At 42.3% G+C, this 21,972-nt stretch overlaps 1 protein-coding gene across 4 annotated transcripts in view; it reads right to left on the bottom strand.

Moving 5' to 3' along the window:
- Positions 1-99: 99 nt before the first annotated feature.
- Positions 100-21,972, bottom strand: part of RBBP5 (RB binding protein 5, histone lysine methyltransferase complex subunit) — a 37,060-nt gene continuing 15,187 nt past the window's right edge. The window contains exons 4-14 of one of the 4 annotated variants that reach the window (XM_024575058.3): positions 14,287-14,427; positions 13,336-13,498; positions 12,068-12,177; positions 10,927-11,046; positions 10,686-10,839; positions 10,481-10,552; positions 9,509-9,626; positions 8,025-8,094; positions 7,401-7,630; positions 6,443-6,634; positions 100-1,991 (exon numbers count right to left, since the gene is read on the bottom strand). In XM_024575058.3, the coding sequence (XP_024430826.2) occupies positions 1,963-1,991; positions 6,443-6,634; positions 7,401-7,630; positions 8,025-8,094; positions 9,509-9,626; positions 10,481-10,552; positions 10,686-10,839; positions 10,927-11,046; positions 12,068-12,177; positions 13,336-13,498; positions 14,287-14,427 (1,399 nt within the window). In that variant the 3' untranslated portion in view covers positions 100-1,962. The other 3 variants (XM_024575062.3, XM_053915156.2, XM_053915157.2) reach the window with 3 other exon arrangements.

The following is a 21,972-nucleotide window of genomic DNA, read 5'->3' as shown; positions in this document are numbered from 1 at the left end:
ATCTTACGTCAGCACAGAAGCTGCCTTTTCTGTCGTGCAAGGCGCAGTGGCAGTGCGTTGACAAAGTGGGCGGTGCCTACAAACAAGCATCTACACCTGTTCGTTAATAAACATCCGATTTTATTGACAAAGCATTAAAGCTTCAGCAAGAAATACCCAAGGCTAAGTCCTGTCTTGTACAAAACTACAGAACATTAAAAAAACAAAAGGGGAAGATGACAAAAGGGAGGAAGAGAATATGCTTGTATGGTACACACAGAAAATCAAGCTGAAATGGACAGAGGTTTAATGAGCTGAAAATATGCTCCAGGCGTCAATAATGATTAGGAGCCGCTGCCAGGGGCCTGTGTCACACAGTCCGTGCGCTACAGCAGCGTCACAGCGCGGAGACACGGGCTGGAGGCAACGTTTGCAACGAAAATGTCAGCGAGCCACCTGCCGTCTCCACCACTGCTGTGAGATGCGGTATGAAGAGAAATTCACAGAACAAGCATTTGAGAAAAAAGTAGTGGCATCTAAAAATACAGGCATGTTGCAACAGACTCAAGAAGAGTTCTCCAGATACTGAATAGTTTGTTCTAAAAGACAGAACAGGAGAAAGAGGCTCTCACTGCTCGTTCTACTTTGATTTCTACCCTAAAATCCAAACGGCAATCAACTGTTTGGCCACCTACAGGAGCACCCAGCAGCTGATAGAGACTTCACGACAAGCAGTGTTTAAACTCTCCTCTGTAAACACTGAAAATGATGACCCGGGTTAAGTTCTGGTCAGCTAAAGCTCTCCTCAGACAACTCGTGAGCCCGCCCCACACCTGGCTTCTTTACTCTGGATTTTCAGAGAATTTCAAACACCTAATGTACACATCCATCCAATCTATTTTTTATATAAATGAACAGCAAAAGCAAAATCTAAAAAAAAAATTTTAAACGCTAAGCAACCTTTCACAGAAAGGAAGTGGCTGAAACATGTCATAAGGAAAAGGAGCATGGAGACAGAGAAGGGGAAATGCGATGACCGATGGAAGGACAGAGATCCACAAGCAACGACAAGAAGAGTCTGTTCCTTCATCTGTGATTGAACCGTTGCTGCTGCTGCTTTGACTCTGAACGGCTTTACGTTAGTCCTTGCACAGAGCCCCCACCCCGTATACAAGCAGCTTGCTGAGAGACAGCTTGGTCGGTTTTCATCTGCGGAGGCCAGCACAAGCAAAGCAATATAAACTACTGATGATCGTTTGCTGGTGACGGATGAAACTAGCTACCTTCAAAAAACCATGATTAATGACAACGAACCAACACTGGAGGGAGGCATGCAGGGAAAGGAAAACAGAAACCCCTCTTACAGCCCAGCTTGAGCACAATGGGGTGTACCAGGGAGGGGGGGCTTTCTCATCTTTCTTTCCTTTCTAAAAATTTCAAATGTTTCAAGCACTTTCTTTTTACCCATCCTTTGTATACAATGTGGAAATATAGGAGGCGTCTGGTGAGAGGGTACATTGCAAAATGGAAAAATATGCAAGAGAAGTTTTCCAAAGATACTGGTAGCAGACTTTCAGATCAGAACAAATTATTCAAGGACATGCACCGAGGATAGAAGGCAGACGGGAGAAAGGAAGTGACGGGTCAGAACGATGCTGGGTACGATAAAATTGGATGAGCAAAACAGGTATCTTTTCTCCAGCAACATAACTCAGTATTAATGGTTAAATGAGTCAAACTCCCATTTGATGTCTTCACAAATCCTCGTTCCTGAGCGCCGATTCGGACTTATGCTTGAAAGGGAAGGGACGTATAGTCTTCTTTCATAATTCACTTCTTCATTCAAACATAAAATTCACTCCTCCCACCTCCTGGGCGAAGCAGAGGCATTTGTTTTAAATTAAAGTCAATTTCGAAGGACTGAACAGTGTCCAGAAGCCACATGATGGAAAAGTGGGAAAAAGCGAAGCACTTCAAGGATCTTCATAACAGTTCCGAGATTGCTCCCCCTGCTAAAGAGATCAGACATAAAAAGGTTTCCTTTAGTATCAACTTAAACCAGCTACTTACAAGAGCAGAAATACTGACAGATGCTGGATGACACATGATAAGCACACATGGGCTAAGAATTCCCCCTCTAAGTTAAAACCAACTCCAACTCCCAGTTCCTCTTCTTCATTGAAGCATAATCCAAAACCCAAACCTCCACCCCTTACTTTCTCAGTACTGCCCCAAAGGGCAAAAAAAGGTGAAACGATCAGTTCTACACATTCTCTAGGCTGCTAATTAACTAATTAACCACTCTCCAAGGTGTTAACAAATTGTGCAATAAGTAAAGGGAATTAATTCTAAGGCATTACATATCGAATCTCTCACATTTTAGGCTGATTAGCCCCTAAATGATTAACAGTGAGGAATGACCCTCTCCAAGCACCCCTGCTGCTTCAGTGACATTCTCATCACCTCAGAATTCCAAATATGATGAAATGTTAATGAAAACTAGTGTTGGTACTTCTATGTGCCAACAACTGATCGATAAATAAAATCCTCAATAGTAAAATCAAACGAACACTTTCCTGATTATTCCATAGAAGCTGTTCAACCTCTGATGGACATCCTTAGATGGGCTGCTGTGAACTATTAACTGGGAAGTGTAAAAAGAGAACAAGGTGAAGAAAACCCTCCCAGATATCATTGGGAGTGGAAGAGAACATGCCATTTGAAGGTAAAATGGTTAAAAAATAATTGCTCAAGTTATAAAAGAAAAATACCCATTTATAAACTTTGCTTTTAACCTGATTTTTAAAGTAAAAATTAAAGCAAAAATGAAAAATGGCAATAAAAATATATTCCCATTTGCCTGAGAATAAGACTGAAATTACAAACACGCATGGATGCTGTATTGTCAAAAATCAAATGTAAACTTTATGTAGTTCAGTGAGATAAAAAGTCTATTAAGCACCTGTAATGCAGATCTCTCGATAAAAAACATAATAATTAACCTCTTGAGTTTATTTTTTAAAAATCTTGATATAGAAGAATCTACACCACAGAACTATCATGCCTTTAACACTTTAAGGTTAGTTTTGCTGACTGTCCTCTCAGGTGCCCTAACCAATCTCGTTTTAACAGTTTAAAAATGAATACAACATTGACATTTTAAGCCTAAATGACGGAAAAAACAAACCAAACCAAACCAGAGCAATCACACTACGAGCAAGACAAGACACACAGAAACAGCAGCACAACAGAAGGCCTCCAGGCTGGTCTGCTCCAAGGACACGTGTTATTTAGTTGCAACACAAAGGCAATCTACAATGATGGCTCCGGACCAGCAGCTGCTACTGATGCCTCCCAGTAGCAGCCCAAGCCAGGGTGGCCTTAGAAAATACCAGATCCTGATTTTTAAATGTTACCTTGGTCAGCTAATAAAATCACAAAGAACAAAAAAGAATACCCAAATAGTTGTCTGAGTTTAGCAGAAATTCATAAATTAGTCTTGACTGATTTTTTAAAAAGCGTAGGAGAGGGGACTAAAACCCCTCAATACCAAGCGTTCAAAACAATCGCAGATTCGGGAGGTACTCTGGAGGCCCCAGGTCGGGGTGGGCTGGCAGCAGGAGGACAGTGGAAGCCTGCAGGGAAACCTTCCCGGTGCCTGTCCACCCCCAGAAGCGGCGTCTCCGCTCATTTTGGTCTTTGCCGCCCCCACTAGATCTAAGCGCACACCAAGCCCTTCGTGCCCACATCTCACGTACATGACAGACCACAACTCTGTCACACTGGCTACTGAGGATGCTCACTGCCAAAGAGCCCTAGTTCTTGGGCAACCCTCAAGCAGTCACAGGGCAACCGAGACACTGGTGGTCTTGCTCACACCTCAAGTTTCTGATCTGAGGACTGTCCTTCGGAGAATATCTAATAAGGTAATTGTGGGGAACCTGACAGGTGCCATGTTGATCTGGCCTTTCCAAAAAGTCCCAAGGTCAGGGTCACCCTCACCATGCTTCACTGACGGATCCTCCCTCATTACAGAAAGTGTGTCTTCATGGATGTTGGTCCACGGGTGCTATCCAATACTGATGAGCTGTTTGATAGGAAAGAATCTTCTGGAGCCCTAGATTCCAGATAGCCAGATTATTCTACAGTGGTCTACGTGTCTTCCAATCTTCCCTTGAAATGCATAATGTCCTGCTGCAACATGAAACACACTATAGCAGCTTTGTCAGGGCCCACTGCAGTTTCTTCAGTAACTGCTCAACTGCAGACATTAACAAACAGTTGTCATTTAAATACCCTGAGCAGTAACACAGCCCACTCCTATAATCCTGCCTTCAAACAGTTCAGCTCTCATGCAAACCGAGGGCAGGTCCACAAACCTCAACTCTACGAATACGACCCTCAGACTGAACGGGTTCTGGGGGCACGTGTGTGGTCCTTGCACAGGGGCCGTGCTACTCTCTGTGTCGTTCCACTTTCAGTACGTGTGCTCCTGAAGAAAGCACCCGATTGAATTTTTAAAAAAGATTTTACTTATTTTGAGAGAGAGGAAAAGGGAGGGGGAGAGAGAGAGAAACATTAATCAGCTGCCTCCAGCATGCCCGTAACCGGGGACCTGGCCTGCAACCCAGGCACAAGCCCCGAACAGGAATCAAACTGGTGGCCTTTTGGTCTGCAGGACAATGCCTAACCCACTGAGCCACAGCAGTCAGGGCTGATTTTGACTCTTGCAGACATTCCTGAAGCACAGCTGAGAAACAGCGCGTCTGCGGTGCGCCGGGTTGTATGAGCTAACAGTACCTCCGGTACCCTGACAGAGCCAGTGTGGCAAATGCCAGAGACAGTTAGTTACCGTCAGAGACCACGCCAACTAAAATTAAGAGAAATGTGAGCTTTGACAGCTTTAAATGGTTTATTTACCATACATTTACTATTACAAAGCAAATGATTAATTACAGACAGCTTTTGAAGAAACTAGGAGACTATGTCATAGAATATTTCAATTAATTCAAGATGTTTGGCCACAGTTTAAATCACCCGGAAGCATGTCAGCAATCGGGGCCAGGAAGATCTACTTAAACTTCAAACTGCATTGCTTCTGTGGCTGCATCAGCTTGTGTGAGAAATGGGTCATGAAAGAATCCTTTTTATTTAATGAATCAATTACCAATCGTCTACCTTTGTTGGCGATACCCAGAGAACTCTTTCAGACTGCTTAAAAATACACAGAGACCGAGCTTACGTGGACTGAGTGAGGAGGCGGTAGCTGATTAGCACCGAAGCACCATAACCACTGCCGCTGGAAAACACGGTGTGCTCGGTGGCATAGTGCTGGCCAGTGAAAGACTGAAGTCTAACTAATTGGAAGCAGGACACTCAAAACGACGAGTGACTGGGCCTGCTTCAGCTCTCTGCAGAATCCGTGTGCAGAGCGACTGACTGACTAAAGGTCTAAACGAGGACTCTGTCTCACATCCCAGTGAGCCGCATCGTCGCGTTTGGGTTAATGCGCTTACACTGAAATTTTAAAGCAAGGGGGGAAACCTGAACACAACCACACGCTTTATCAATCTGGCCTCTTAAGTCTATTGACTTAGCTGCAAAAAAACTGAGAGTATAGTATTAACTAAAGTAGTGCTTCTATATAACAAAAAGTTTCCAAAACCCAACAATGTTGGAGTAGAAACGGAATCTGCCTACATTTGCAAATATCTGATAGAAAATTGAAATTGTTCTCCCATCCCCCAATAAAAATCCCTCAACATATAAAAGTCAGAAAGCTCAGTAAATTTCAAAAGGATTGGGTTTTAACAAGCTACATAGAGACTGCAGTTTCTGTCTTTTTGGTAATCTCCTCCTGTCTGAAAAGAAGCAAACACCTCAATCTTCTTTGTTACCATGAAGGTACTACCATCAACGTCATTACTGCTTCTAGATACTGGGAGAGAGAAAAAGCTCTGGGATTTGAACAATTTGAAGAGAGAGAGAGAGAGAGAGAAGAGATGCTACAGTTAAATAGTTGGGGGGCCGTATAAAGCAAGCTTATGGTTCTGGTTATCTGTATGGCTCTTTGATTTGAGGCCAAACAAAACATCCAGGAGCAAACACAAAGGAAGGAAAGAATTAAACCAGGGGTTGTTATCCCTTTTCAGGTAATGGGTTCCAACAGGACTCTAATTAAAGGTATGGGCATCTTTCCCACACAAATATTCACACAATTTCTGTATCTAGTATCAAGGGAATGTGGGTTTCTTGAAATCTATTTAGGGACTCAAGGTTAAAAGCCACTGAATTAAGCCAATATGCTTTATCCTGCCCTTGCTGGCAGCTTAAAACTCAGAGACTATCTGCCACTTGGAAAAAGGAGGGGAGGAAGGAAAAAATGCTACAGGTAAACAGAGTCAGGGGCTGTACAAAGCAAGGCCACAAAGCAAGCCAGACAGCGCTCCCAATGTGTCCTTACCTGCCAAGGGCTGGCTGAGTTCCGCCTGCACTTTACCCTTCGCTGATCCTTCCAGAGGTAAACCTCTGTCCCCTTTGTAGAGTTTCGGTTTAAATGGAGAATCTTTCTCTTTACCTTTTGATCCTTTAGGCCGGCCTGCTTGCTTCTTCTTGGATTTGCCATCCCCCTTCACACCCAGTAGTGGATGGACTTCTGTAAAAGGACAGATAGGCATGGAAAGGAATCCAAACACTACCAGTCCCATTACCCAACTAAGCACATGGCATGCCCTGTATCCATGAGCAAAGAATGTTGCCCTTGTGTCCCACATCTACTAAGACAAGGAGAAAAATGTGCTTTGTTTATTATTTAGGAAACTATGGAAAGAATGGCCATTAAGAAATAGCCGCTTGGCTAAGGGGCATGCACAGCCTGCGTGGTCTGCACCGAGCCACAGCAGCTCTAAACTGGACAAGTGGCCGAAGCAGAACAGGAATGCACACACCCACGGTGTCATGCAAGAGCAGAAAGGGAACGGGCTTTGGAAACTAGAGAGACCAGGGTAAAATCCTCACTCAAACACGTGACTGTAAAGGCTTCCAGAATCAGACCGTAAAAAGCAGGGAAGAGGAAAGAAAAGACTGTGCAAGTCTGACTAGTACTTTACCACCTAATTAAATCTTGGGGCGGGAGGGTGGTGGTGAGAATGGTGGCGTAATGACAGAAACGCTGAGCCACACGTCAGAAGACTCAAAGTGTGTTGTCATCTTAGGCAAAGTAGCAAGGGCAGAGTCTCCCCGTTTTGAAAGGGAAGTGAAAGTGCATGAAATCCTTATTAAGTTGTAAAGCACTATAAAAACAACTCATGGGAAAAATCCTTTAAGGTAAAGTCAAAGAAACAGAAATTACCAGATTGTGCTGGCGAGTGGAGAAGTGGTGTGGTGTCTACTGGGCAACAGAGAGAAGATGCGGCTCTTACCATCATTTGGTACTCCTTGAAGTTCTATATTGGTTGTTTTGGGTTTCTTCTTAGGTGGCTGGGACCCGTCTGCTGAAGACTGCCTCTTCTTCTCCGAACTGGCGCCTTCGTCCATCAGAGAAGTTTGGACTGCATCTGGTGGGGGGCCATAAGGGTTTTCTTCGGGGTCTTCTACCTCAGGGGCAATGGGTAAATATAATAGAGCCTTTGAATCTTCCAGCTCTTCATCACTATTTGGAATAAGATCGGACAAGGGATTGGAAAAAAGAGGAAACAGTTGCTTAAAACAATAGCCCTTCCTCTAGGACAGAATCACCTATATTAACCATAAGCAACATGTAAGGATCTAGAACTTTAAGAAAGCCAACAAGAATGAAGGAAAATCAGACGGCATGACTAACAAAATCAGCAGTAAAATTAAACGATATAAATGAATTATTTCAGTTTAAAATTTTCTGTCAGAGGAGAAAGGAAGGGGTTTCTTGTAAAACAAAGCACCTATGTCTCGGACTAATAAGCAGACAGGACTGAAAGGCCTGCCGTGAGGAGCTGAGAAGTACACCACCAGAGACGAGGAGGAGGAAAAGAAGGGGCATCGGAGGCCGAGACCTCACGGTGGCTCACCTGCTACAGAAAGCAGCAATAGGATCCACACTGGTGACATCCACTTCCTCATCCTCAGCCGCATCAGCCCCTGCAGGACAGAGACACGGCAGAGGTGTGCGAAGTGCAAAACTGCTTTTACTTCTAGCTCAATGATTTCTATACACTGCCATTCAGAGGACACAAAGGAGGAAGACCAAACAGTTCATTTTACTTAATCATTCAACAAATGTGTGCTGAATTTCCACCATGTGCTAGACAGACCCTGGGACTACAGCGATGACCAAGAAAGTTGGGAACAGTTCTTCAGTAAAAGCGTCATACGTAATCTGAGAAGACAGGCACTAATGGATCATTTCAATTCAACAAGTGCTACAGTAAAGGTATGTTCGATGTGCTAAGTAGATGGGAAGGAGGAACACCTTATGTGAGAGTTTGGGAAGGCTTCACAAAACATAATCCAATGATACCAACACAGTCCAGCACATGCTGCATCCCTGGAGGTCCTCCTAAAACACACGAGGCGTGTAAGTTCTCTAGAATTACAAGAGGGACCTAATTCCCAGCACCATCCAAGTGATCCCCCAAGTGATCGGTGGCATTAATTATTCACTGACAGTGCTAAGTGGGCGGACTAAGCACCACACACACAAACCCCTACTAGATACAAAGCCTCCTGTTAGACCCCACCGAGGCAAAAAGTCAAGTCCTCATTCTCAAGGAGTCTCCTTGAGATAAAACATCAACGGGATAAAAATATCAAAGATCCTGATCAGAACAGAAGTTAACATCTGAATGCCTGTTACGCCCAGGCACTATACCAGTGCTTCAGGTGAAGCAGCTCATTTACTCCCCACAACCCTAAAAGCAGGGTTCTGTTATAACCACTACTATACAAATGAGGACATTCAGGCTTAAAGAGTAAGTACTTTTCCCAAGACAGTAGAACTCTAAAGCCCGCGCTCTTTACCTTCACCTTACTGACAAAGATGTGACAACACGTGATACAGCTGAGCACCCAGCCTGCGTGGGACCTTTGCTAAGTGCTACAGGTAAATCCTCATTTAATCATCTGCAGTTAATCAGGAAATACAAAGTGAAATGTTAAGAGATCTGTTGAACCCTAGTAATAATGTCCATGTAAGCCCTTAGTCAATTTAAAAAAGTGACATTTTAGCCCTGGCTGGTGTGACTTAGTGGATTGAGTGCCAGCCTGCGAACCAGAGAGTCGCCAGTTCAATTCCCAGTCAGGGCACATGCTGGGGTTGTGGGCCAGGTCCCCAAACGAGTGCGTGCAAGGCAACCACACATTGATGTTTCTCTCCCTCTCTCCTTCCCTCCCTTCCCCTCTCTCTAAAAATAAATGAATAAAATCTTAAAAATAAATAAAATCTAAAAACTGACATCTTAGACTAAGTGATGAAATAAATTTCAACACAAATTAACAATGAATAAAACAATCACTTTTCCTTTGGGAAATACTGTCTACAATTGAGCAACATTACCTGTCTGCTCCGGCTCACTCTTATCTTCATCTTCTATATCGAACTCTGATTCCCTTTCCTCATATTCTACATTTTCATCCAATTCTTTGAAGTCTGGTGCAAAGGCACTCCAGTTTTCCTACGCCACAAACAAAGCATACACGTAACCATTGAGGAAAGCAACAGCCGGTGACCCGGACATTCACGACAGAGAGACAGACGTGAACATGAAAGCTGCTTAGGGGTCTGAGACCAAATCTGGTTGGATAATAAAAACTAATTATCTACAGGTTTTACTATATTAAGATATTGCCTCTCTTAAACATTCCAAGTTATTATTAACTATAGTTCTTTCACAAAATACCGCTATCTTTGATCGTTCTACGATGTAACTGAGGTAAAAGCAACTCCACCTCCACCTTCCTCTTCCTCTTCATTGAGGCAGTAACCCCAAACCCAAACCTCCAGCCCAGACGCTCTCAGGACGGCCCCAAGGGCAAAGATGGCAGAATGATCAGAGCTCTACACGTTTTCTGGGCTGCTAATGAACCATCCTCCAAGGGGTTAACAAATACAGTTTGTAACCCAAAAAGTGCAGTACGGGAAGGGAATTCTAGGGTCCTGCATCTTCATATCCTTTACACGTTTGACTGACTTTTATAAGTACACTGACTACAAGTACAATTAAAGGTGGTCAAAATAAAACCAAGCTATAAAACATAAACTGAGCTGAAAATAAGAAAAGCAAAACAACAATCTTTCTCAGATAAGAAATAGGAAAATGTAACAGAAAGTCCACTGTAAATTGGCAATGGCCCGAGACCGTCCCATCACAATAAAGCAAAGCTAGATGCACTGAACCTATTTAATTAGGTTACGAGAATCATATGTAAAAAAAGTAAATAAGGTAATTTTTAGCTTACTATTTGTAAAATCCTTTGAAAAAAAGAAGAGTTTCTAGTTTCAAAGCAATTAAGCCAGACAAATACTTACTACTTGATTCTGCGCCCAGATGGACACCACTCCACTAGAAATGGAAGCTATGATGGGTCGAACGGGATGCCACTAAATTTGATGAAGGAAAGAACAATCAGTTCCAAGAACGAACCCGAGACGTTTCTGCGTTGCCTAAGTAACGACGGCAACCTCTCACTCTACTCACAGCTACGTAACGACGGAAACCTCTCACTCTACTCACAGCTACGTCCAGCAGGAGTTCTCCTCTCGTCCCGTGGAGGATCTTCACCAGGTTGCCTATGCTCTTCTCCCAGATGTACAGGGCATGCTGCCGGGCCGAGCCTGCCACTATGTATTCTCCGTCCCCGGAGAAACAACACTTCTTCCACGGGGTCCTAAAGGACAAGGAAGTACCCAAGGCAAACTAGAACTAGAGCCCACGTCGTGAATTATCACATATTCTTCCAGGTTGTGACACGTACCTATTGACTAAGTCCTGTAATTTCTGCATAGGTTCAGGCTCTCCATCCCTTCCACAGGTTAAGATTTCTCTGCCGTCATAAACTCTGATTATACGATCTGCTGTGTTAATTAAAAAGCAACTACAGAAAGGAGAAAAATGTCAACACCAGAGTTTAGGAATCTGTTTCCATTGACATTTTCTATTACAAGCTGTTACTTAGAACATTTCCCTAAAACAACTAATAAATTGGGGAGAGACTGAGGAAAGATCTGTGTAATGAACTAGAATACTTGTCACCTCCCACACTGAAATTTACTTTGAGGTGAGAGTACGTCATATACTTCCTGGGTATCCTTGAACCTTGTACGCACAAACTAACAAACTAATCATCGGTATTCAATTGAGATCCAAGACCTGTAAATTGAAACCAGCTTGCTCAACTCACGAGAATAGTTAAATGTACATAAATAATTCATTTCTCTGGCCATTTTATATATAATACAGTCTTTTAAATGAATTCATAAACTATTTCAATTTAAAAAATGAAATAATGACGTTAGAAATCTGTTAAAATATGTTACTTTGTGACTTCTTCCAGACTTCACTAACTAACCTTTTCTTAAGAGAACGTGGAACGTGAATGTCCCCTAAGCACGTACGGGTGTTCCCACATGGAGCAGGATGACTGTTACCTCTTTTACTGACAACCTATTTCTTCTTGTTTCTGTTGGTATATCTACTTCTAGTTGGGAAACCAAACTTACCAGAAAAACACCTGTAATTAAAGGGATAAACAGGTTTTATGTGAGTAAAGTATATGTGCAGGTACTACGTGAATTCTGTGACATCAATTCTGATTATAAGAGCTAATCTTTACCCACGGCTAACTGTGTGCCGGCATTTGGTCTCAGCACACGTCGCTCGGGAACCTTTTCTGTAAAGGAGTGGCCCCATAACCTCCGGCCACAGAAGATGGGGATGCTGGCTCGACGCAGTGAATTTTATGAACTTAAGAACCAGACAGTGACAGTTTCTAGTAACTATTTTTTAAGTAAACTTTTAAAACCTCTGCAATATAATATACACACAAGCGGTGAATCTTAATGGTATTTTGTATCCGACTCAATTTTAAAACTGCCCCTAAAAAGACAGGGCCTCACCTCCCCTTCCGGGCAAACTCTATGGACTTAATGGCTGTGGTATTGCTTGTTCCAGTTGTTACTCTGAAGGATGCAACGAGATCCTGAGAATCTGTTTTTAGGACCAAAATCTACAGTTCAAAAAAGAAAAAGTAAAAAGTAAGTATTCTGAGAACTTACAATAATTAGATCTGGCTTCTGTTTCTAAAACTGGGCAGAGACTGGATAAAATATAAGCATTTTATTCCCATGTATTCAACTTGATTAACTGGTATTGCCTTTTACCTCTTCAAATAAAGGATAGTGTCTTCCTCTATTCTTAAAACACAGTGTTCAGTGTTATTCACAGAAAGCCCACGGTAAGCCGGCTACGGCCCCGTGCGTGAACACACAAAAGGTAGCACACACATACGATGGAACGCCAGTCAGCCTTGAAAAGAAGGGAGAGTCCGGCACACGCCGAGCACGGGTGAATCTTAAGGACGTTACACTAAATGAAGTAAGCCAAAACGACAAAAACTGTACGAACCCACGTATATAAAGTACTAGAGAAGCCAAAGTCATAGAGTCAGAAGGCAGAACAATAGCTGCCTGGGGCGGGGGCCGGGGAGAGCAGGGAGTAACGGGTTACTGTTTAATGTTCTGCAAGATGAGAAGAGTCTTAGAGATGGGTGGTGGTGACTGACGGCTGCATAACAGTGGGAATGTACTTAATACCAATGCACTATATACACTTAATAGTTAAGGTGGTAAATTTTACGTTATGCGTACTTTATATGTTTTTACTATGAATTTTTAAAATTGTCACTTTCTAAAGTAGCCATAAAATCATACTAGCTCATGTGCCCCAGTCAGAAAACTTAAAAAAAGGTACCTAATGAACTCTAAGTTTAAAAGAGACCTTAGTGCTCACCTAACCTGACTTCTTACTCTGAGAACCTGCAGGTTAAACCGGCCTGAATTATGCAATATTTACAGAACTACGTATATTTATCAGCAGTATTCCATTTTATCATGACTGTTCAATTTTATGATTCAGTAACGGCTCTTCATTAGTAGCATCCAGTAAAGGCCCTTCCATCGCTTCCTAGGCCACATAACCCCTGACCACTCTAAACCCACAGGACAGAAATTATTAAGCACGAGGGGAAAATAGGCTACATCTGCCATAGGCAAGAGGCACGCTTACTGCGGGGGATAAAGAAATTTCAAAGGAAGGAGCAAAGTACACATAAAGTGAACCAAAGCACAGGATGACTAAGGTGTATTTCACTGGCTTCTAGGCTTACCTTGCCCTTTGCATTCCCTGTATAGATATATTCCCCTCGCCTATCAAAAGAGGCAACCACGTTCAGGTCGGAGTCATCATCTACCGGCAGAACAACGTGTTTGGAATCTGAAAGGGTCAACATGACAGGAGCAGATTTCATGGGACACACGAGAACCTTGTTCCTGTTTAAAAATACGAACAGTACATTGGCCGTTGCTTTGGTACCAGTAGACCGATTCCCTTGCCATTCTCCCTGACCCCTCCCCACTACCCTCACCAACTCTTCCAGCCCAAGCAAAATGAATACAGGGGGGAAAACCCCCTAAAATCGAAATGTCTAATAATAGGGAAATGACTGAGTAAAGTTACTCAATCCTACTGTACCTTGACAAAGTACAATGTAATCACTAAAAATGAAAATGTAATAGACTAGTAAAATATGTATGAAATAAAGTGGGAAAAAAAGCAAAATACTAACTAAAGCCATGTAAAAAATACATATTTATGTGCATTAACATGCATATCCGTGCTCTGTGAATTATAAAGCACTACATAACGACCTTTATATGTAGAGAGTACTTGACTAAAAGAGAATCCAGAGAAATGCAGACAATTATGTCTGGGCAATGGAATGATGGATAACTCTTGAATGTAGTGTTAATACTGAACGATTTCACCACTAGAAAATTCAAATAACGGGGGAAGGCACAGGTCAAGAACTAGTTATTATACTTATTCCTACCTTTGCCCGTTTCCAAAGTCCTAATTTTGGCCAGCTTTTAATTATATAACATCCTCCTTACAATCTACTCAGTCGAGCCAACCTAGACAGAAAGACTTTGTATTTGAAGGTTTAAAGAGTTGTGTGTATTTGCCTCCTAAAACCTTAAACTGAAATTGTATGAGCCTGGAGCTAATCCATATAGAGTTAGACCCCACCCCAGGAAAGAACAGCTCAGATTAAACATACTGATCTCGTGGATGATACTGGACTTTTAAGATGGGTGAAGGGAATCGAAACCTCTGGTCGCAGTCGCCTGAAAGAACATCCCACTGTGACACTATGTTATCCGTGGAAGCACTCACGAGCTTATGACCATCTCGACTCCAGCTGAGAAGAAACAGAATGGGTAACTTAGTACATACTCTAAACAAAGTAAATCATACCGCTCCTGCAGACAAAACGCACGAACCACACACACTGCCCTAATTACAGGGTCGACATTTCTTTTTTAAAACATTCGCTCGAATCCACAACATGCTTTCCCAACTAAGCAATAAATGCGAATGTTTTCGCGACATTTTCTTATCTAGTAACAGAAACCATTAATAGTTCAAGATAACACTGTAAGTGGCTCTGTGAAAGGACATATTCAAACATTTCAGAGTCTATAATCAGCAAGCCCATAAGTATTGATGTAACGAAAAACAGGGTTTTTTTCTTGGAGATGGGGAGGGAATATCTGAGCTTTCTGAGATTGTCCCTCAGAACATAAACAAAATAATAAAGATAAGTATCTGTTATTTAAAATAATTAAGAAAGGAATGAATTCCTCCTGCTAACTACAGCTAAGCACCTTGGCCATTATATAAAAACAAACAGAAAAAGACTCTGAAAAGCAGAGAGATGACAACTGGTCAGTGACTTGCAGGGTAAAAAAAAAAAAGACATAATAGTTCCTTCGATGTTCTTTCTGCCTCCTATGACCCGGATGCCCTGGACCAGGTGATGGAGATGCCAACAACACAGTAATACCAATGGGCACACACTTAAAAAAAGGCTCAAGAAGAGCCTGCTTTCTCTAACCAAAGGACTAGGAAAAGACAAACCAGAGAGAGAGAAAACTTTCAGACAATATTCCCTTTACTCCAGCAACCACCATAGAAAAAACTGCAACCCCAGTCAACAAGGTCTAAATAGAGAGTCTAGACTTCCACCACTGCCCAGTTACTGCAAAGCCCCCTTTCCTCCTAACTGGTGTCAGAGAAAGCTCAGCGGAGAGACAAACTTTCATACCCAGCAGGTGGTAATGAGGATCCCCACCGCAGTATTGTGGAGACCACGTGGGGAACAGGAAAGAGACCAGTGGGGAACAGGAAAGAGGCAGTTCCATCCATCCCAGCCAGGACACTAACAGCCTGGGAGGCCCAGTGGAAGCCTGAACTTCCAAACTCACCAGCCTAACGCAACCAAATGAGAAACTTGGACTTCTAACCCACCTGGCAATAACAAGATGGCACCCTCCCTTCCCTTTGGTACAGTATCAGAGGAGGCCTGCTAAGGCACAAGATTTAAATAATAAATAAGCTCTAAAGTCTCGCAACACCCAAAAGGCCTAAGTTTCAACTGAAAATCACAATCAATCCAAGAACAAAAAAAATTTGAACTTGAATGAGAAAAGATAATCAACAGATAGTAACACAGAGATGACACAGATGCTAGAATTATCTGACAAAGATTTAAATGCAGCCATCAAAAAAATGTTTTAATAAGCAATTGCAAACATGCTTAAACAAATGAAAAAACCAGGAAGTCTCAGGAAAGAAATAGAAGATATAGAGAAAGAAGAACTAAAACGGGAACTTGAGAACTGAAAATTAAAATAACTAAAATAAAAAACTCAGACATTGATTCAGCAGCCAATGCAGAAAGAGGAAAGAATCAGTAAATAAAGTAAAATAAAATATTTCCAATCTGAACAACAGAGAGAAAAGAGATGGTAAAAAATGAACAGAGCCTCATGGGCCTGTGAGACAGAATAAAAGACCTAAAGCCCACTCATCAGTCCTAGAAGGTCTGAAAAAAGAGGGGGGCTTCAAGTATTTGAACACAAAACGGCTGAAAATTTCCCAAACTTGGCAAGAGATTAAAAACCTACTGATTCAAGAAGCTAAATGAACATCAAACAGGATGAGCTCAAAGAAATCCACTCCAAAACACAGAGACAAACTTCTGAAAACTGAAGACACAGTAAAAAAATCTTGAAAGCATTAAGAAAGAAACGACACTACCTATGGGGAGCAATTCACATGACAGATTTCTCATCACATACCATGAAGGTCACAAGGAAGTCACACATTTTTCAAGTGCTGAAAGAAAACAGGTGTCAACCCAAATTCTATATCCAGTGAAAACATCTTTCAGGTACAAAGAGGTAAATCAAGACATTTGTCACCAGCAGATCTACCCTAAAAGAACAGCTCAAGAAAGTTCTCTAGCCCTGGCGGGTGTGGCTCAGTGGATTGAGTGCGGTCCTGCAAACCAAAGGGTCACTGGTTCAATTCCCAGTCAGGGCACACGCCTGGGTTGTGGGCCAGGTCCCCAGTAGGGGGCACATGAGAGGCAACCACACACTGATGTTTCTCTCCCTCTCTTTCTTCTTCCCTTCCCCTCTCTATAAAAATAAATAAATAAAATCTTTTTTAAAAAGTTATCTAAATGGAAAGGAAATGATAAAAGAAGAAATTTTGGAACATCAGGAAGAAAGAACAATGAAAAGAGTAAAAATATCAGTAAATAGAGACTTCTTTATCTTCTTGAGTTTTGACATGAAGCAAAAATTACAATACTGTCTTACTTGGGTATCATTGTATATGGAGGAAATATTTAAGACAATTAGACTTTAAACAAAGGAGGATAACTGGAGGTAAGGTTTCTTTATACTTCATTTGGACTGAAAAATATCAACACCAGCAGATGGTGATAAGTTGTGTACATACAATACCTAGTAACCACTAAAAAGCTAAGGAAATACCCTAAAAAATACTATAGATAAATCAAAATGGAATTCTAAAAAATGTCCAAGAAACCCATAGGAAAGCAAGAAAAAGAAGTGAAAAACAAAAGAAACAAATAAACCAAAAGGAACTCCAAACCAGTATTTACCCAAATTTTCCAACAAAGAGAAGTTATTATTAAGGACTTAGTAGGCAATATAGCTCCACGGTTAAGAACATAGACTCAAGAATCAGACTTATGCTTGGACATTACCACCTTCTAAGCTGTTTGATCTTTAGCAAGTTATATAACCTTTCTAAACTTCGATTCCCTCATCTATAACATGGGAACAATAATAGTTATTACCCACAGAAGACTGTTCAGAGAATTAAAATTAATACACATAAAACTTAGCCCATTGCTTGACAATAATGAGTGTTCAATAAACACAAGCAATTACTTGTATCAAAGACAAGATAAATGTACTCCCAGACTTAGGACCTGAGGGAGAGAGGAAGGCAGGGGTAAAATGAGGAAGTGAATATGGAGGGATTAAGTTCAAGTCTAACTACAAAAGGACTCTGGTGCCCCTCTCCCACCAGCTCTAGAGCAGCTCAAGAACACGTACAGTCAGGTTTACACCTGCGAAAGGCAACTAGAGACTCCTCCTAGAGCACGTGAACTTAAAAAACTTCGAAGAGGCCTACAGATGTTGGAACTTGTGGGTTCACAACAAACAAAGCCAGCAGGCCACCCAATATCAGAAGATGATGGGAGGTGAAGAGGGTGAGCTAAAACTCACACTGTAGCAGGAAGTCTATGGGTAATTCTGAAATAAACCAAGAAAAGTGACACACGTATGTTACTCAGAAATACGAAAATACCAGAAGAAACAGGCAAAAAATTGGAAGTCCAATAGGAATGGAAGAATATTAGGAGTGGGTAGAAACGGGACAGCTACTGCTGCCGTTCTTGTAAGCCTTTCAGCACAATTTTACTACAGAATGTTACCTATGATTTCATTTTTTTTATTTAAACGCTTTTGCACATCTTTTGCTTTTACAGCAAGATGGTATTTCTGTTATAATAGAAGAAAGCTAATTTTAAAAATTCAATTATAAACAAAGGTAAAAACTAAGGGGGGTTCGATGTAAACTGGGCTTCCAGCCAAGATGGAGGCGTAGGTAGACACACTGCACCTCCTTGCACAACCAAAAGAAGGACAACAATTTAAAACCAAAAACAACCAGAACTAACAGAAAATCGAACTGCATGACAACCAAGGAGATAAAGAAGAAACATTCATCCAGACAGGTAGCCGGGCGGAGAGGAATCGCAGCAAGGTGGTGGCTAGCTGGCGGACCCAGCAAGGTGGCGGATTGTGGAATGGGGCAAGCCAGGCTGCAGCTAGCAGCCCCCACAAGGTGGTGGCTGGCGGCCCCTGCAGCCCCACATTCGCACAAAAATAAACCAGGAGGAACAGTGGGGGAGCGAAACAGACGGTGCAACCCAGAGCTCCAGAGCGGGGAAATAAAGCCTCAAACCTCTGAGTGAAAACACCCGTGGGGGTTGAGGTGGCAGCAGGAGAAACTCCCAGCCTCACAGGAGAGGTCGTTGGAGAGACCCACAGGGATCTAGAGCATGCACAAGCCCACCCACTTGAGAATCACCCCAGAGGGGCCCAGTTTGATTGTGGGTGGTGGAGGGAGTGACTGAAGTCCAGCAGAGTGGAGCGAGCGCCATTGCTCCCTCTCACCCCTCCCCCACGTACAGCGTCACAGCGCAGCGACCAGCGTTACCCGGCACGGTGACACCTAAGGCTCCGCCCTTTTACGTAACAGGCGCGCCAAGACAAAAAAAAACAGCCCAAATGAAAGAACAGATCAAAGCTCCAGAAAAAATACAACTAAGCAATGAAGAGACAGCCAACCTATCAGACGCACAGTTCAAAACACTGGTAATCAGGATGCTCACGGAATTGGTTGAATTTGGTCACAAATTAGATGAAAAAATGAAGGCTATGCTAAGAGAAACAAAGGAAAATGTACAGGGAACCAAGAGTGATGGGAAGGAAACTGGGACTCAAATCAACAATGTGGACCAGAAGGAAGAAAGATCCAACCAGAAAAGAATGAAGAAAGAAGAATTCAAAAAAATGAAGAGAGGCTTAGGAACCTCCAGGACATCTTTAAACATTCCAACATCCAAATTATAGGGGTGCCAGAAGGAGAAGAGGAAGAACACAAAATTGAAAAGTTATTTGAACAAATAATGAAGGAGAACTTCCCTAATCTGACAAAGGAAATAGACTTCCAGGAAGTCCAGGAAGCTCAGAGTGTTCCCAAGAAGCTGGACCCAAGGAGGAACACACCAAGGCACATCATGATTACATTACCCAAGATTAACAGAAGGAGAGAATCTTAGAAGCAGCAAGAGAAAAGGACACAGTTACCTACAAAAGGAGTTCCCGTAAGACTGTTAGCTGATTTCTCAAAAGAGACTTTACAGGCAAGAAGGGGCTGGAAAGAAGTATTCCAAGTCATGGAAGGCAAGGACCTACATCCAAGATTACTGTATCCAGCAAAGCTATCATTTAGAATGGAAGGGAAGATAAAGTGCTTCTCAGGTAAGGTCAAGTTAAAGGAGTTCATCATCACCAAGCCCTGATTATATGAAATGTTAAAGGGATTTATCCAAGAAAAAGAAGATAAAAAATATGAACAGTAAAATGACAGCAAACTCAGTTATTAACAACCACACCTAAAACCAAAACAAAAGAAAACTAAGCAAACAACTAGAACAGAAACAGAACCATGGAAATGGAGATCACATGGAGGGTTATCAACAGGGGAGTGGGAAGGGGAGAGAGGAGGGAGAGGTACAGGGAATAAGAAGCATAAATGGTAGGTAAAAAATAGACGGGGAGAGGGTAAGAATAGTGTAGGAAATGTAGAAGCCAAAGAACTTGTAAGTATGACCCATGGACATGAACTATAGCAGGGGAATGTGGGAGGGAGGGGGTGGGGAGGATGCAGTGGAGTGAAGGGGGAGAAATGGGACAACTGTAATAGCATAATCAATAATATGTTTAAAAAAAAAACTAAGGAGGGTTCTCCCATTAATAATTCTTCAATTCCAAATTTCTTTCCGAAAGACTGATGAATCTTTGCTAAGTCTAATGTCTTAGTCTTAAAGATCACTTAGCTCTCCCCACAACCCCCCTCCAGTGTTGAATTCATTACATAGCATGCCCAAGAAGGGGGCAGCAAGCCCAAGCAGGGATAGTCCCACTGATAAACTACTTCCTGTGCAATCCATGCCACCCACAGACTCCTCTGCTTGGCAGCTCTTCTTTACTCTGAGTTAGCATTTGTTTCCTTGTAACTTCTGTCTGTTAGCTAACTAGTCCTGCTTCTACTCCTTGGGCCAATTTTTCTGTCCTATACGTGTTAAATTTTTCATCGCTGAAGACAGCCATCATGCCTACCCAAAACTTCTCTTGGGAAACTTTCTTAGTCCCTGATATGTTCAAACATTACACAACAAATTAACACATAGTGATATTCTAAATAAGGCCGATCAAGAGAAACACAAAATGCATGTAACTACCAATTATATGTAGTAAGTAGATGGTCTTTAAGACATACATAAATTAGGGAACAGTTAAGTAATTATAACGCATATATACTATGCACCACACACACGGGCACTGAATCCCAAATGCAGTTCTTGTACGGGACCTGTAAAACTCTGGTAATGTACCTGTGTGCACGCGCACCTCCCCTACTAATCTCGTTCGCCTCGCTTGTTTTGTGTGCCCAGTGCCTCCAGTACCTGGGACATAATTCATATTCAACGTTTGCTGAATGAATATACGACAGAAAAACTTTATGCACAAAGACATTCACTAAATATTATGAAGCAAAGAAACAAAACAAAAATGGTTAAGTAATTATGGTTTATCTTTCAGAAGATGTACAGTTGTGAGTACACAAAAGTTTATTCTTGTAATAATTACTGTATTATTTTCCATACAAACAACTGTAAACCTACTTTTGCCCACCACTATATAGCCATGAAAACTTTTTTAAAGGCGATGCAAGCAGCAAAATGTCTAGACAGTGTTAGGATGGGAAAAAAGTCAAATATAAAATAGAATACAAAGGACTCCTGGTCAAGGTGGAGGCATAGGTAGACACGCTTTGTCTCCTCACACAACCATAGAAAGAATTACAACCAGGTCACAAAACTAGTAACACCCGGAACCGTCAAAAAATCGAGCTATAAGGAAGCCCTACAAGCAAGGATTTAAAGAAGCCATTCATCCAGACTGGTAGGAGGGGTGGAGTTGCGCAGACGGACAGAGAGGCAGTATGGCACAGAAAGGCGGTGGCAGCGGTGGTAGAACGGGTGGGATACCCTGGGAACCAGCAATCCCAGCCCCAGGCCAGACTGCACAGCCCAGGGTTCCAGCAGCAGGAAGATAAACCCCTGTTACCTCCAGCTAAAAATTCAGTAGGGGTTGGAGTGGTGGAAGAAACTGCCAGATTTTCGCCACTGAAAGGGCCGGCATGGTCTTAGAACATAAGCAAACCCACCCACTCCGGGATTCTCCAATGGGACAGTAGCTGGAAGGGTGCCAGTCACATACAGAAGGGGGTAAAATGACTAGAAATGGGACGAGCACCAGGGGAACCACCAGAAGCCAGGAGGTGGCACTGTTCCCTCTCAGCCCTCTCCACAGCCACAAAGTGGTGAAGCAGGTTGCTCAGCTCTGGCAATTACCTGAGGCTCTGCCCCACACAATTTACAGGTGCCTTTTCTACATAGGCCATGCTACTAAGACAGGGAATAAAAGCAGCTCTACCTAATACACAGAAACAAACACAGGGAGGCTGCCAAATTGAGGAGACAAAGAAGTATGGCCCAGATGAAAGA

This window comes from Desmodus rotundus, chromosome 12, assembly GCF_022682495.2.
Source record: "Desmodus rotundus isolate HL8 chromosome 12, HLdesRot8A.1, whole genome shotgun sequence".
NCBI classification, from domain to species: Eukaryota; Metazoa; Chordata; class Mammalia; order Chiroptera; family Phyllostomidae; genus Desmodus; species Desmodus rotundus.
This window is presented reverse-complemented; position numbering and strand designations above follow the sequence as displayed.